At 41.2% G+C, this 18254-nt stretch overlaps 1 protein-coding gene across 9 annotated transcripts in view; it reads left to right on the top strand.

Moving 5' to 3' along the window:
• The window catches only part of adgrl2a (adhesion G protein-coupled receptor L2a), a 127859-nt gene that overhangs the window by 50437 nt on the left and 59168 nt on the right, over positions 1 to 18254 (top strand). For all 9 annotated transcript variants that reach the window (XM_080430110.1, XM_080430107.1, XM_080430115.1 and 6 more), the window contains 2 exons: positions 839 to 1052; positions 13697 to 13806. In XM_080430110.1, coding sequence (XP_080286236.1) covers positions 839 to 1052; positions 13697 to 13806 — 324 coding nt within the window. The remainder of the gene's footprint in view (positions 1 to 838; positions 1053 to 13696; positions 13807 to 18254) is intronic.

Here is an 18254-nt window from a genome sequence, read left to right as displayed (position 1 = left end):
CGATCATACTGGAGATATATTCTGTGGTTCTTGAAAAATGTGTCAGAATGCTTAAAAATGCTGGCAGAAAGCTACCTGCCAGCATTAGAAAGCCCCTGGCAGTGAATGTGTTAATAGACTTTGTAAGGGCAGTGTGTGTGAACCCATATTTACAATGGAAGACGAAAAAAAACCAACGCTGTCAAAAAAGTTAGTGGAGGTTAGTTGATGTATGTCACTGTGTTAGAAAATCTAGATGGGGCTGTTTTAGCATTAGAAAGGCATTTTATATTCATAAGTTATTAAGTCTGGCTTAGGGGGCTCAGACAATACCGTCATTATAATGTAGGCTGTATGATGCCCCAGACTCTTTAGGTCAATGATCGATCCATCGTCATTCAGAACCAGTTTACAGGCATAGTACTAAGTAACGCCATCGGCCCATCAGTCCCGCTGAGATATAAAATGTCTGCACGATATATTGATCTATCCCCCAAAAAGCTAGGACAGCTCTACATTCATTTCATTGGTACACATATCAGCTCGACACATTTTGGTTGAGCTGTTGTCGTGCCTTCTATTTATACTGTCATCTTTTTCAACTCAAAGTCAAAATCTTTTCAAATATTTGAAATCCTGCCAGATTGTTCCACACATGCTCAACACAGTCACATATCTCCCTTCTATTTCCAATTGTACTGATAGAAAACTCTGTCTCTCTCTCCCTCCTACTCTCTCTCCCTCTCTCTCTGTTTCTCTCACTCTCTGTCTCTCACACTTTGTCTCCATTTCTCACTCCCTGTCTCTCACTCTCTCTTTCTCTCTCTCTCTCTCTGTCCTCGGTTTTCTTCTTCCCTAGGGTTTAGCCGGGCTGCTCTGCCATTCGGCCTCGTGCGAAGAGAGCTGTCCTGTGAGGGCTATCCGATAGACCTGCGATGTCCAGGAAGTGATGTCATAATGATCGAGAGCGCCAATTACGGGCGAACAGATGACAAGATCTGCGACGCTGACCCTTTCCAGATGGAGAACATCAACTGCTACCTGCCTGATGCCTTCAAGATCATGTCACAAAGGTAATACTGCACAAATAACTGTCTCCATGCCAGTAACAACTAAGAGTTACGTTTGCAAATGTTATATATTTTGAGTTATTTGATCCTGTGAATGATAGAACATCATTAAAAACCCATTATCGCAGTTTTTAAATGGTTCATTACAAGAGCATCTATTGAGTATGTTATAACCCTTGTCCCACTGCATAGCTGTGGATACTTAAATAAACGCTTAAGGTCTGTTTCTTTGGGTGTTAGCTTAAGTCAGTGTGACTATCGCCGTTATAATTGCATTTTGGACAGTAATACCAAGTAAATAACCTGACGCTGTCAAATAAAGCTTACTAATTTGCAAGTGAGGAAGACAGTGGGTGTGTGATTATCTCCCATGGCATGTGTACTGTAATGCTTTCAGTGAAACCTTTACAAGCCAAATAGCCGCTTTCAAACCAACTGGATAACCGCCAATCCGACTGACTTCCCACTTGGCACATCACTCCCCTGGTGATGTGCCATGATTCACATCAGAATCATGGTCCCCATTGTCCCTTCTATGCCCATATTTGGAGATCTCTGTATCTGTCTGCCTGTGTCCCTTTTATGCCCATATATGGATAAGGAGTTCCGTGTGAGCCCTGCCCAAATATGGAGTACAGGCTAGTCTATGACGTCAGTACTATGATGTCATATTGATGACTCAGATGAATTTGGAGACGCGCCGATCCGTCCGCCTTCTCACTCGGCACATACCTCCCTCGGGTCCTCTGCAATACGCAATTTAAAGTCGATCGGTCGGGACAGACTCACTCACCCACTCATTTACTTACTTAGACTTGTCACTTAGTTGACACCAGAGCACCCTTCTCACTTTCGAACACTGGAGGTGCTGGAGACCTTCTCTGTACTTCCTTAAAGTCAGCGGTGTGGGCAGAAGCATGAGGGCTTTGATGTTTTCATATTAATTGATCCAGAATTTCTCTATGAGGGAGAAAGAATAGAGTTTTTTTTCTCCTTTTTTGTTTTTGTTTGACTTTTCATGATATAAATGAGTGTTAAACAACATTTAAAATGCGTCTGCAGGGGGACTTTTAAGTCCAAGAGATTGCTCATATGTTGCAGTGTTATTAGTCAGATTAAACTCCAAACTCCAATCTGGCATGAGGGAGGCAAAGATGCCCCATTTCTACCCAGACTCATCTGACCACAGAGATGCTTCAACGTTTAAAAAATTACGGCTCCACTTGTGATCAGTCTTGTGTGAAGGAATGTGATCCTGTACACCGCAAATTTATGAAGTTACAATGTGTCCATCCACATACTGTACATGCACACACAGACACACGTTCCTACACAGACACACGTATATACACACAACACGCACGTACACTGGCTCACGGACGCGTGCACACACACACACACACACACACACACACACACACACACACACACACACACACACACACACACACACACACACACAGTCAGGCGCCAGTTGCAACACTGTCTACATGAGACCTCATCCATGAGGCCAGTTGCCACGTAGGGGTACCGTCTGAGCCAAAGTGCACGGGATAGAATGACATATGAGAGTGCCACGGAGAGAGAGAGAGAGAGCGAGAGAGATATTGGTCGCTAGAAAACTGTCAGCAACCCTGCCGCTCCGCCTTGGGAAATAAGAAATAATGAAATAAAAGGGAGCCCTTGTATTCAGGGGGTTATTGTCAAGCCGTATTTGATGAAGTCAGATAGCTGACTCACGCAGTCTTGTCGTGGAGAGAGGCTGTGGTCTGTCCTCCCTGGTCCCCTGCCTGTGGCCCTGGGTATCACGGTAGCCTCAGACACACTAACACAAAGAGAATCAAACCTGATTTATACTTGGTCGGCAGAGAATATCAGACCTACAAGCTCACAGCGCGTCACGTGAGCTTGTAGGTCTGCTATTCTCAGCCGTTCTCGGTGCGCGGCGCCGTTGCACGATGGAGCATAAATTAGGCTTTAGTCCATTCATTGAAGCACAAATACAGGCTGAGTGTGGGCAGGGCAGAGTCGGACTGCAAATCCCCTTTAATGCAGGTTCATATCTTTCTCTGTAAGGCTATCAGTTTAACTCCAGATATTTGTATTTTTCTACGTTTTTAATGTGCTTTTCTCTTTAGGAACTTTATGAGAATTTTGTCAATATATTTCTAAGCCATGATTTTAATGTTTATTTGGAGATGCTGTGCGTGGAATATCAATAGTGAAGTACAACTTAAAAATCAATGCATTATTTATGGGAAAATCAGCCATACATTATTGCAGTCGACATATTTCTTTTATTTTCTTTCCTTTTTTTTGTGTTACATTAAAATGTAATGTAAATGTGCAAAATCAGCCCACGAAATCCGAAACAATCAAAATGTCATGAAAACACATTTACAGGGCAGATATACATAGGCGGACGGATTGTGGGATTGAAAGTGGAACAGAGCAGGCGAGGAGAGCTTCAGTTGAGAATACGTCAATTGTTGTTGAATGTGACAGGTGTCACAAGGCGGCGATATTTATGCACCTCTCCTGTTCCCCAGTCAGTTCCTGAGATGGTAGATCGGCTACATTTGCTTAGATTGGCTACTTTAACACTGGCTTATAGATTGGCAATGTTTGTTATTCGGTGTATGGCGGATACAGTATAGCAACCTGTATTCCATTTCACCAGTCACGCAGGACGCCACTTGAGATGAACAGAATGGACACAAAACTTAGCACAAAATTATTTCACAGATGGATAAATGGCAGCCGATGGTAATAACATGTGGGTATGTTTCATTTAGGTGTTACCCATCTGTCAAAAAGTACCATTCTTCCATTTTGTATGACAAGATTTTTTTTTATATTTTTACACCCACCAGGATGACTCACAATCGCTCTGAATTATTACAGAGAAAAACAAAATGAAGCATAGTGAAACTTATTGGAGATTGTTGGTGCTTTTTAGGGGGATTAAACATTTAAACACAGCTTGCGTTTTAGCGACAAGCCCACCAGCAGCAAACAGTTGGCGACAAAGGCGATTCGTCGTTTCAGTGTATCTGCACTGTTAGGGACAGCTTGACTTGCACTCGGTATCGCATGCGGGACTAATTAGTGATTTTTTTTCCTTTTCTGTTTATTTATAGGGCCAGGCTCGAATAGGAAGCGAATGTAATGAAACAATGCCTCCGCTGCCAAAATCAATTATCTTCAAAACCAGAAAATACAGTGGATTTCGTTTTTGCTTATTTGAAATGTGGAGTATGGTCTTGTAGCCAGGAGGTCGAAGTCCTCCGCAAGTCAAAACTTATGCTCTCTGAGCTAAAAGTAAACTGAATTGTTCCATATGTGGGGCACTTGCACACAGTGGATAAACAACCATAGTTTTCTTTTATTTTCTTGCTCTCTACTGTACGGCCTTCAACAATAAAATAATTGAGGTGCGGCCAATATTTGTTTCTATAATTGCCCAGGTCTACTAATTTTTGTCTTGGGAGGGGGGACGAATCACATTAGCACTTAGCAATTAGAAAACTGTGTTCACTTTTAAACATCCCTAAATTGATGTTGTCCTGAAGTGTGGAGAATTGGATCGAGGCTTCACTGAGTTTGATGGATCCTGTTGGCACTCCAAAGTTGTTTTTATATCTGGTTGGCATATTATATTCATGAGCACAATGATTTTTATGAAAATAGCCCTAGGAATGCTATGGCTCAATTAGAGTGTTCAGCTGCAAGCAATTAGTTGACTCAAGTGGGTGATAATCGGTACAGGAATCCTTTACGTGGGCAACTCCCTGGCAGATGTGAAATTGAATGACAGTAGTTTATTAAAATAATGAATTCTTTGATACTAATATTAATGGATGCCATTTTTCAGGGCTTTCTCGCCCCCGGAGTTGAGGGATTTTTAGACATACCACTTACACTTGTCTATATTGGACATTTTGTTGATTTCCTAATGTTCTTACATTTTCGGTATTTATATTTCCTCCCAGCTTTTTTGCTTTGCCTTTTATCATCTCTGGATATTCGTGGCAGATTATGTTTTCAACTATTTCAGCTACCATTTTGACCGCCACATGTCATATACTGCGATTAGAACTGAAACTAAAACTAAAGCTCGCCACACCAGCATACAAGGCTAAATTGTAACATACTTAAAATATATTCCAATACATTTCTGTGATGAGTTCATTTGCTCATGAGCTCACCATCTGATACTTAACTGTATTGATCCTAATTTGACCACTGCTGTTTATCAGAATACCTGGAGGGACTAGAGAAGATGACAACTCCGTCTTGATTAATCATTTTCATGAAAAGCGGCACATGCAGATATGAGATATGAATAAGTGGCCCCGCATCTATTGATTTCTTTTTTGACTAATGAGCTTCATTGTAAGTATTCAATAACAAGGTCATTGATCGCTGTAACATAACATGGCTGGGCCCTGGCTGCGCTCGCGGATCACAGGTTTTTCAGAGGAGCGTATCATTATCAAGAAAGATCAATGTAGATGGCTCTCTAATCATGGATGGTACATTTATCTGCCAGGAGCTTGGATATTTGACTCACTCTAAGTTTGATTTCCAAATAATTTATATCAAGCTAATTGTTGCCATTCATCGTTGGGTATTTAAATAGGTGCTTCTTTTCAAAATACCTTCCAGCTCGATGGCACGGTTTATTATAAAATGAAGCTCTTCGCTGTCTACAGTCTGTCGCTATAAAATAGTTTAAGTATAAGATCGTAATGCCTTGCATTATTCAGTTAAAGTTCGGTAAACACCTGGAATATTTTTTGTTGTTGTTTTGTTTATTACCCTCACACAATACCTTTTTATTTGTTATTAGAATTGCTTTGTTTGTACAGAAACAGGAGAACGGTAAAAAAAACAAATAGATAAATAAATAAAAAGCCTGTCCATCAGATGTTGGCCATTGAATAATGCTAGGTGCTTACACTATTTATATCAGTGACAGGAGTGCTTGCAATGCTCTCCAAGGAGCTCGTTGTTGCCGCCTGACAGCACACTGCCTTGTAGTTCCTCTCCGTACATATGGTGTGTTAGTGTTTATTTAAAGCACAGCCGATTAAGATTTCATAAAGGTCCAGAATCAGCCCAGGCCTTCCAGCGGGGTGGATGCCAGTTCACCGGGCATGAAACTTGCTCTAATAGAAGGCTTTTTCATAAAGCGTTGATTAAGAGGAATGATAAAAATAATAATACAAATCATAAACAACAGCTGAGAAACTGGGACATTAGTAGGGGATCTTGTGAGTCAAACACCAGCTAATAATCCCCAGCAGAATTTGTTAATATAGCATCACAATCATTTTAACCATGTTTTTTACTTTGGTTATTCAAAAATAGCAGATATATACAAGCTCACAGCACGTCACGAACATTAAAAAAAAACTTCTCTTCTGGGGGTCCCTGGCACAAAACCTTTTTCAGATGGGAGTCTGCGGCCAAATGCATAACAATTATATCCACTGGTTGAACAGGCAGAGCAACTCTAAACATATTTATGAGAGTGATCATTTTAGGTTCTTCTTTTTCAATGGCATTTCAAATACAGAAATAATTATCACATGCTATTGAAGCCTAGCCACCAGCAATGCATTCTGTCTAAAAAGCTCTGTCTAAAAAGATCAGCTTTGACTTAACCACTTAAATAAACCCTATACTTAGTTGACCAAATTCCCAAGGGCGCTATGCAAGGCCCCCTCCTGTTTTTCGTGCCGCATGAAATATCTTTGCAAAAAAATTACGACCTACAAGCTCACGGCGCTTCACGCTGCGATGCATTGTGAGCCTGTAGATCAGCTATTTACACCAAATGTGTGTCCCAAAATAGGGATGCTACGGTCCAAGGGATAAAATGATAGTAATTTGACTTATTTATGGCTATAATGCCATTAGAAGATGGAGACATACAAGTCAGGCTAGTGTTTCCTCTGGACTTAGTGAATGGCTAGAACCCCCACTGAGCAGCAGTAAATATAATATAAACACAAAGCATGTGACAGCAATTACCAGATCCTGGGATGTCTCCCCCGGATATTAGGTCAGACACAATGTTGAAGGTGGTCATTGGATGCAAACGGTTAATTTCTAACAACCCACTTCCTGAAACATTATTAGACCACCCTGTGGTAAATGGTTAAACCCTACTGATATTGAGAGTGATTACAAGCCGTGTGTGTGTGTGTGTGTGTGTGTGTGTGTGTGTGTGTGTGTGTGTGTGTGTGTGTGTGTGTGTGTGTGTGTGTGTGTGTGTGTGTGTGTGTGTGTGTGTGTGTGTGTGTGTGTGTGTGTGGCGACCCTGTAGCACTGTATATACACTGTGTGTGTGTCTGTGTTTTCCTTTTGCAGTGCATTGTTTCTTTAGCTGCTGTTTTGAGTCCCTGGAAATGATTTAATTTTTCAGTGGCCTCTGCTATCAACGGGGCGGCCTCTTGAGAGAGATGTCTGCCTTGATAATTGTGCCATGAACCTCATCAGCATTTCAGATGAAATGGAGCTAGACGGGTCACTTTGAGTTTAACAGACGCTAATTTGATTGAAATTCAAACTGGGAGCAACGGGAAGTAAATTGTCCGCCTTTCTGCAATGGCTTCCTCTCACTCACGCCGCCTTTCTCTCTCCTCCAGATACGCAGCGATTGCTTTTTTGCTCTGGCTGCCATATTTTTTCTTTTGCGCTTTGTGAATTTGAAATAGCTGCCTTCTGTCTTTTCAAAGCTCGGAAGTGCCAAGGGGTTTGGGAGACTGAGAGGCAGTAGAAAAACAATCTAGGCTTCAACAGATTAGAAGCCAATGCTGCACAGAGTACTGGTGTTAGAATTCACCATGGTACCATGGTACCTGATTTGAGGGAGGGATATTGTGTTTTTTCCTGATCCTGTACTCCAGCGCTAACATGTAGTGTTTCACATCATATTCACTATCATCAGCCTCCATAAAATTCACTCAAACAGGCACGTAGAATCTTGTTAGCATAGAAACCGTAGCGGTGCCAACGTCAACATTTTGGTACGGTCGGTGACAACACAGTCGGTAGCATCCTGACTGATAGTGTAAGCGCTTGGTCGTGTCTGGCTAAAAACATGTATGGCATTTTTCTCACTTGAAGCAAGCTATTATTCAATTAGACCCTTATCTCACTGTCCAATTATTCCTTTGACATGCTTTATGATGGCAGTGGAGGATGGTTAAATTGGACGTGGTTGCATGGTATCGCGAGTGCTATCAGTTACACCTTGTTGGCATCTTATCACACCCCTTTCTCCTGCTGTCAGCATACTGTGCTCATTTTAGAAGGATATTTGCTTTGGATCTTTGGGGGGCGGGGGGGGGGGGGGGTTCTCGTGACTTTCTTAATTGCACTGATGCCAGTCTTTCCCAAAAGGTCAGGGATATGATGGGCTTAGATTTGGAATGCCGGCTCACTGGCCAGCAGTGAGAACATAGGCTAGGTTTCTGCTTCCAGTGGTGTTGCCTGTACAAGTGTGGAGGTTGAGAAGAACTCTTAATTACTTATTTGCATGAGTTATTAAAGGTTCTATGACATTCATTTTCACTTTTTTAATTTTTTATGTTTTTTTGGGGGTTTTATGACTTCAATTACACCCACAAAATCTGAACTTTGAACATTCAGTGGATTTTCTGTGGTATGGGGTTTTCTGAATAATTAGGCTGAAAAGTAATCTGAGCTTGGCAGTGAGGTCACAGCCGATTAATCCCGCCCACTCTCCTCCTCGCCCCTCCCCTATCCTTTCCTTTGGGGGGGGGCGGAGCAGAGGCGATGATTGACAGGCAAAATCCCTCACCAGCGACACCCGCAGGCAAAGATTTCTTTTTTCATTGCAGTTGAAAAGGCTTTAGAAATGTGAGAGAAAAACACCTGCCATGGATCAATGGAGTGGATTTTTTTTTTGTTAAAACTGTCTATACACGTTTGAAGGACCATGACAAAGACTTTTAATGTGTGGTAAAACTGAACGTCATGAAACCTTTAAGACCATCTGTCTAGCAATGTTTTCTCTATTTATATATTTTTGGAGAAATGCATGCATCAGAAATTAACCACTCATAACCAATTTTTTCTACAAGCTCACAACACTTTGCATCACAACACGTTAACTTGTAGATCTGCTATTTTTACTATTTCTGAAAATCTTTGAACATTTTGGAAAATAGTCACACCAGGTTGAAAGTGGAACTAATGAATCATGAATAGGTGTACATACGTACAAGAGAAACAGGCTACATAGTACATAAGATTACTTTTATAGTATACAATCTTTATTGTCCCACAACTTGTATTTTTTTTTATAAGAGCTAGAGAGCAACCATATCTAATCACATCCTCAAACAATTAGCTGATAATGACCATGTTAAAATGAGTCGTCTGTAATTAATGAGGGGGAAATGTTGCGTATCAACATATTTTTTAGGTTTTGCTTTTAACTACCCCTAGTTGGAATATAGTAAACTCCTCTCCATTTAGAAATTTAAACCTACCAGTACATCCACTCAGATAAAGCATACCACCTCTCCTTCTACCCCATGAAGGCAATCATGATTGGCAATCAAGACATTGATTAAAATGGAATGGTTCACTCTGGAGAAAGACTGCCTTAGTGCCGTTGACATCATTTTTTATTATGTACATACTTAATTACTCTGTAGCCCCAGACCACCAGAGTCAGAAATATCATATTTTACATATCTTTAATTAGTCCTCATTTGGAGACCTTGTGCCTCGGCAGGCCCAAAAGGTGAACTTTTCATGGGGGTAAATTTCAATTACATGCTACGCTCCTAAATTGAGGGTTAGCAACAAGCCTAGAACACTCATTAGGGCTTTTTCAATTGGTCTCAGGAGGTGGCATGCGCACAGTTTCATAGAGAAGACAGGCTGCGAGTCACACAGTCCCATAGATCAGGGACCCCCTTGCTCCCTAGCCTGTAGAAATGAGGGCAATACATCAGAAAGACGTATCAACACTTACGCTCACATTGTGCCATCGGAAATATGGGTGAATATTTTCTTTGTCCAACGCCTCCCCTTGTTTGAATACATTAACATGAGGAACAGTGGCAGGTCTTATTAGTGTCATGAATTTTATTTGTGATTTCATTCTATTTCATCGGCCAATGTGTCACATTGTATGGCACTCTCCTCATCGCAATATGTTGGGTAAAAGCAAGTCATTTATATTATTCTTGCTTGATTTGCTCATGCATGAGCTAAAAGCATGGGATCGGCAAAGTGGACGAATAAAATATGGAGAGTGCTGCTCTGTAATGTTGAAATATTACCTGTTAAAAAAAAGTACCACATTATGGCTCCCAGCAGGCAGTGCATGTTTAGCTTCTAAAGCAGTAATTCATTTCCATCAAAACAAATATGTTGATATTCACATAATAAAGTAAAATGCTTCGTGAGACCACTCCCCAGCATGTGCACGCATGAGAAATGACAACAGTTAATCTAACTAATCGCTGTAATCAATTTAATACAATAATAGAATAAATAATAAAAATCTAATCTTTTTCTGAAAAAAGTTAATAAAATACAGTAGCAAAAATTGCCAACCTACAAGCTCACAACACGTCACATCAATGCAATGCGTTGGGAGCTTGGCATTTTTGCATGACACCGTTGTATGACAAAGTATAAAATAGGCTAATTGATTTAGTCCATTATGAAATATCTATTAGAACATTTTTGTGTCGATATATTGAAAAAATAAATAAAACGTGCTTCTCAATTTATTAATTCGTAATCAATAGAATAATTGCTAAGAAAATAATTGATAGTTTCATCCCTAAGATGGCACTCCCCAGTACACGCACACTTGTAATTGCACTGTTGTCTTGTAAATTTAGAACATACATTTGCTCTTCTGTTTTTTCTGCACTATTAAAATTGTATTTCACATGGGGTTCTAGCTCCCTTTACCAAACAAAATAAATTGTAAATTTTCTTCCTTTGTGGGTAAAAAAGAAAATTATTCCCTTTCTCTGCACTTGAAGAAAATAGAGCTGTGAATTATTTTAATGGTCAAACAAGCTGGTGTGTGTGTGTGTGTGTGTGTGTGTGTGTGTGTGTGTGTGTGTGTGTGTGTGTGTGTGTGTGTGTGTGTGTGTGTGTGTGTGTGTGTGTGTGTGTGTGTGTGTGTGTGTGTGTGTGTGTGTGTGTGTGTGTGTGTGTGTGTGTGTGTGTGTGTGTGTGTGTGTGTGTGTGTGAGAAGCCAGCCATGGGAGATTAATTGCCTTCAGTGCTGGTCAGAAAAAAAATATTCAAATAGCTAATTCTGCTCCTGGAGTTATCATGATTTAGTGGGCTTTTCAGTTGAACACCGGGGCTGTTTGTTCTCCTCATCGGATGGTTTCTTTTCTTTTTTTCCCCGCGCTGCAAGCGACTGTACAATATGTACCCAGGGCATGCAGATGAGATAACGTCGCTGTCGGGTGGAAACCTTGTATGTCCAAAACCGTTCGCTTTTCATTATAATACAAAAAACGGAACTGAATTAGTGAAAATAGCCGATCTACAAGCGGTGTGAGCTTTGTAGATCTGCTATTTGAACTGCTTTTGTGCGACGCTCTTGTATGACGAAGTAGTGCATTAATTTATGAAACAAAAAAGTTGGAAGTATGGAGATACAAGGTTTATGCCCGCCAGAGACGCTGGTTTTCAGTTGGGAACCCAACACAGCGCTGGTCCATTCCCAAATAATGTGAATAACACACACACACACACACACACACACACACACACAGCAGGACCAGTATATTCACTTTCCAAAGATTTTTATGTAAATTTGCCTACTGGTCCGTGATTATAAGAAACAAATGTCATCTCTGGGTAGGGCTGCAACTAGTAGTTTTTTTTATATATATTTTTTTTATTATATTTTATTTAATACATCAATGAATCGATTAACCATTTACGCCCTGTTTTATACTTCATTCCACAATGGTTTCATGCAAAAGCTTGTAGGTCGGCCATTTCAAAATGTTTTTTTTATTTTATTTTTTACTTTTGGCCTATGATGACACGTCCAAAATTGGGATCGATTATGAATCGATTATTTTATACAATTATCGATCTGTGTTTTTTTTAATATTGATTAAATCGACTAGTTTGATTAACTGTTGCACCCCTGCATAAAGGGCTATGTCCCGAATGTAAAGGGACTTTGAGTACTTAGAACATCGCTATGTAAATCTGGGGTGTTATTATTATCTCTGGGCACTGCTAAATCAGCAGAACAGAGTTATTGATATGGATTGTTCACATCACTTATTAGCCCACTCTCACCCCCCTGTCCCTTCTCCAACCCCCCCCCCCCCCCCCCACACCTAGTTGCAAAGACCCTGCCTGAGGTATTGATGTCATTATCGTGGTTCCAATGGGGGGGTGGTCAGTCAGCTGCGATTCCCCAGACATATGAACGGCACTCCTGGTTCAATTAGAGCTGTCTCCAACACACACACACACATGCTAAAGGTCACTATTCTTACAAGAGGAGAGGGGAACAGAATGTATTATGGCGCTGGCCATCTCGTGGTCTTTGGTTCTAAACATGCAATGTTGCACTATAAGGCAGGAGGGTCACACAAGGTCGTATACCTTTTGTGGGGTTGTTGGAACGGTCGGTACCAGCGCCCCCCAACCTTTTTTTTAATATATATCTGTTTATTGGGTTTTTTACAGGTTTTTTTCCTCCCATGTGAGGACTTCATTCGTAAACTTAAAATGTAAGCATATGTAATACATAGGTACCCCTCATTTCCCTCCCGTCCACCCGCTCTCCCTCCCACCCACCCACTGTTCCCAAATGCAGAGACGGTACTGCAAAAAATTAATAAAACAGGAAGTGCCCCCCCAACCTTATGTGTAACACATGCCCACTTAAATATCTGGAAAGGGTTCGCGGCCCCGCCCATCTGTCCACTAAGTGGTCAGATGGGTGGTTTTATTTTAAACGAACTAATGTAATATAGTTTAATTTCCTATTCGGTATCTCAATGAAAACAAATTTCTTTCAAGATTTTAAAGAAAAACACCATGACATATTTTTTTTTTTACATTATTAATAATCCTTTTTATATTATTGTTATATTATCAATTAAATCTTAGTGGGGGGGCCCACTTGCACTGTCCTCACGGCCCACCAGGCTTCCCCGGCCCACATGTTGGGAATCTCTGGTCTATACACATCTGGGACATTTTCTACTTTGTGGACAATAAATCGTTTATAAAAAAACTCATACTGTATATGCTATAGAGCGAAAGACAGTGGCTGAAGCATGAAACTGAACAGAAAGGCATTGACCTTGAAAATGAATAACATTCACAACAGTGAACAACATTGCCAACGTTCTGACATAAAGCATCAATCGTTTCACCCATTGTCGTCTAACTCAACTGACTTCCACTTCCACTCTGAGCTGTGTTTACTTTTTCCATTGCTGCACTGAATTAATCTTAGCTCCGGTTTCATGTGTTTTGTATCGTCTGTTTCTTGGGATGAGTTTGTAGAAATAAATGGTATGAATTTCTCTGTAATAGATATGAATTTGAACTCAACCCCCCCACCCCCCCATCCCCTTTGTGTTTGTGATTAGGTGTAACAATCGGACCCAGTGCATTGTGATCACTGGTTCGGACGTCTTCCCGGACCCCTGCCCAGGGACCTACAAGTACCTGGAGGTCCAGTATGAGTGTGTGCCCTACAGTAAGTGTGAACCTTCTGTCATCAGTTGAAACGTTCCCCCCAGAATCCCTTTCAACGCCCCCACCCATTCTTAGCTACTCTTTCTTAACCCGCCCTCTCTCTTTCTCTCTCTTTCTTTCTTTCAGTTTACCTTCCTTTCCCGTCTTCACTTAGTTTTTTGTTATGGTTTGTCCTTCTCCCCACACACTTCTCATAGCGCCTCCTCTATTGTCTCTCCTTCCATCCGTGTCAACTCATGAGCATCCTCCCGTAAGAGATAACCTGTAAAACCCTTTGTTCCTCCTCTATGCTGCTTCTATTATTGATGTGCTCACCATGTTTTCCAGCAGACTTTGCCGAGCCAGGTTATGAGGTAGCAGACTAGAGGGGCAGGGTGATAGAAGTCACGCTGACTACTGATGAGGGCAAGCCAGTGCACCATTACTCAGTCTTGCAAGGAGAACTATCAGTCGAGAAACACCGCTCATCTTAATGGCTCAATACCCCCTCGGTACAACAGGTGTTGAAATATGTTAACAGATGTTCCGTTACATAACGGAACAGAGCGCCTTTACACATAAAGTCAACAAGGTAATATTTCATACGAACAGATAGCGTTAACATTTTGCTGCACGTCGGATGCTAAAATATTCATTGCCATTTGGCCCCCAAACAATCTTTAGATTGCCTTTGGCATTAAAATTCCTCTTTGTCCTTTAAGCTTCCATTTTCATTAGCAATTTGTGGAGCTAAAACCCCCATCTAACCTTTACTAACTGATTAATCACCAGAAATTAGATGAATTGCCAGAATCCCTAATCAGGTGGAACTGAAATGATTAGAGTAGCAGTGATGGCAAGGCAGTATTTTGGCAGTATTTGAATGGATTACATGTATTCTAGCTTCATATCGTCATAGAATGTAATCTAATGTTAATTTAATATCAGGTCATTTACCAAGATTATTATATATATATTTTTTAAACATAACCCATAATCACGATTTATACTTTGTTGTGCCGAAAATAGCCAATAAACAAGCTCACAATGTGTTGCATGTGCAATTGTGAGCATTGTGAGCTTTGTGAATAGCTGGCTATTTTCGACGTGTGACACCATCATACGACAGACCATAAATTAAGCATTACTAGGACGGCGCCCAGCCTACTTGGGGCCATGCATGTCGGGAACAATTCAAGTCGTTCCATTTATACTGTTATGCGGCACAAATGTTATGTGAAGCCAATCAGTTAAGCTGACGGGTCGGGTTAGCCAATCAGGGACTTATACAGGCTTAGGGGCAAAAACGTGACGTGATGCTCTGCCAATCCAGGAAGCCGACAGTTTGGGTTGGCCAATCAGTGAAGCCGATGCATACAATTTCCCGAACACACAGATAATCTTGCCTCTTTCTCAGACCCGCGGCCGACCAATACATATATTTTTCAGTTCTCGGAAACCGTTGGTCCGTCAGAATTACCATTCGGCTCTGCACACCTCAGGGTTTTATGAGACACACACGCCAAGTTTGAGTCTGAAAGTTATGCCAGGGACAAATTTAGACAGACAGATAGACAGAGACACACACACACACACACACACACACACACACACACACACACACACACACACACAGATTCTGTGAATTATAGTATATGTTCCACAGCTCCAGGTTGCCTGCCCAACCATTTTCCCCATGAAGTTAAATCAGAATATGTAAGTGAACATTATTAGGGAGCGAACCTCATTACAACTTAAAGGTTAATGTCTCCGAGGTTTTGAGGACCTGTAATTAATAATAGAATCAGCTATAATGAGCATTGGATTCAGCCTAATGGAGCACGGCCAAATATACTCACTTTTGTTTTGCCTCAAACCCTCTACCTGTGTTGGTTTTCTCAACTGTACTTGTTCCATGTGCCTCATACTAAAGTGAACTATCGATTGCACCTCTTGCTGTGCAACTTCAAACCTTAATGGTAGGATTAGCCTTAAGGTGCACTTGACTCGTGCGCACCTGCTGTTGCACTGGGCTTTTGGTTCCCCCATGTGCACCACGGCATCAGTCAGATCTGCACAAACACGGGTCTGTGATATGCTACTCCTGGCAAAGTGTATCTAACAAGTAAGACGCGCGAACGCGGGAAGCGAACGCAAAAAAAATAAAATAATAATGAAAAGAAATCATCTAAAAAAAAATAACCAATAAAAAAATATATAAAAAATAGAAAAAAATTCTGCGTTAAAAGGAGCATCTTAGAAAAATAGAAATTCACCAAAAAAAAACTTTGAATGTTTTTGAACAATTCAACAAAGTGTTTGAAGTGCCTGTTTCACCCACTTCCGGGGGGCGGAGCCAAAATCCGAGCCCGAAGTATTTGTTCGTAGACCCCCACTTAGGGGGGGTAGAAAAAGTTTCGGAGCGAATCGGGCACTTTTCATTTAACATGGGGTTTCAATGGGGAGTTTTTAGGAGCCTTCTCCGGGGCGTGGCTTCCGGGGGAAGGGGCGGGCTTAAACGCAACCTTGACAGGTGTGTTCAGTTTTCAAAGACCTTTCATTTGATGTATGGTACGTCTATATTGGACATTTACTTGGCTGCACACAGGGCTGAGGATTTGAGCCACACTGCACACAGAGACACAGACAGAGACATGCACACAGAGATACAGAGATACAGAGACACAACCCAGGCAGAGTTACATAGTAAGCTCCACTTGGTCGGAGGCGCGGCTTCGCCGCGCCTCCTTCCGCGTTCGCAATAAATGATTCCCTGGTGATCGTCCCTTCAACATTAAGCATTGCGTGCATGACTTTAGTCCTATCTGTTTGCTTCTCAAGGAGGTCCATGCCCACACAGAATAGGACTACGAATACAGAATGTATCCTATCTCAACTGTCCTGGTAAGTGATTAGTGTCACTAGGGGTGTGAATCTTTTGGTATCCCACAATTTGATTCAATATCGATTCTTGGGGTCACGATTCCATCCAAATTGATTCTCCATTCAAAATCGATTCGCAATTCAAAACGATTACCGATAAATGTTATCCATTGCCAATAAACTTGCCAGTATATCATTCAGTGTACAATATTCCTATATGACTGATGCGAATAAGTTAGCTTGCAAATTATAACATACATAACATTCACTTAATTCAATTCACATTCTCAACTTTCCACATCTCCTCCAGTCCGTTTACCTTTGCAAATGAGTTCAAAGAACGTCCTCACTTGAGGAACCAGGCAGATAAGAATCCTGTGAGTGTGAATTATTAATAATAATAATAATAATAATAATAATAATAATAATAACACAACTCAGACCAATTGTTGTCCCTCTAGCTTATAGATATGTGTCTGCGAGGAAGCAGCCAATTGGTGCAAGCTATCAAAATTGCCTTGTCAACAAGGTTTTGTTGTCATTGTAGATATTTATAAAGATTGCACAAGACACAACAACATGTCTCTCTCACACACACGCACGCACGCACGCACGCACGCACGCACGCACGCACGCACGCACGCACGCACGCACGCACGCACGCACGCACGCACGCACGCACGCACGCACGCACGCACGCACGCACGCACGCACGCACGCACACACACACACACACACACACACACACACACACACACACACACACACACACACACACACACACACACACACACACACACACACACACACACACACACACACACACACACACACAGTGCCACAGTGATGCATAGAGAGCAAGTGATGCAAATAATACATAAGTGCGTCCAATCGCTTCACCATATTGATTCTTGAGCAACAACTTTGGAAGCTGTTGAGAGAAGCTGGGTAGTTAAGATTATGGCACCAAAAGGAAGAAAATAAGTAAAAAATAAATTGAGAATCGATTCGGAATCGTAGAAAATAAGAATCGTGATTTTTACATTAATCATTTTTTTCCGCCACCCCTAAGTGTCACCCCCCTGTATGGTCGAGTCCAGTCCTGTCGAATCCAGTCCAGCCTTTTTCCCCTAAAGATTAACTAGCCTGTTGTTGTAGACTGTGACTTGTAAGCTGTGCCCTGATTTGTTTCTTTCCCCTAACAAATCCTGTGTCTCTTCTCGTAAATGTCCATGTATTCCCGATGACCAATCAGTTTGTTGAAGACATTAAATATGAATGGTCTTTGTGTTGTGTTAGAGTGAGACTTATGTCAGGGAGTTTCTGTAATGTGGCAGGATTTACTGAGGTTTTGCACTAAAGCACAGATTTTAACTACCATTTTCATTTTAAAAAGAATTGTGAAGTGATCCAAAAGCTTAGGAATTTGTCCCTTGGATTTGCAAGGATACGTGGCTTTTGAAGATGTTTTGCAAGACAAGATATTAAATCCCTATTAACTCTTTCAATGCCATGCTTATTTATGGAATTTTGGTTCTGAGTGCCACAGCAAAATTCAAAAAAGTGCTTAGGAGCCGAGATACAGCC

The sequence above is a fragment of the Gymnoscopelus braueri genome (genome assembly GCF_963280865.1).
Source record: "Gymnoscopelus braueri genome assembly, chromosome: 6".
Taxonomy (NCBI): Eukaryota; Metazoa; Chordata; class Actinopteri; order Myctophiformes; family Myctophidae; genus Gymnoscopelus; species Gymnoscopelus braueri.
Note: the sequence above shows the minus strand (reverse complement) of the source record. Positions and strands in the feature narration are given on the sequence as shown.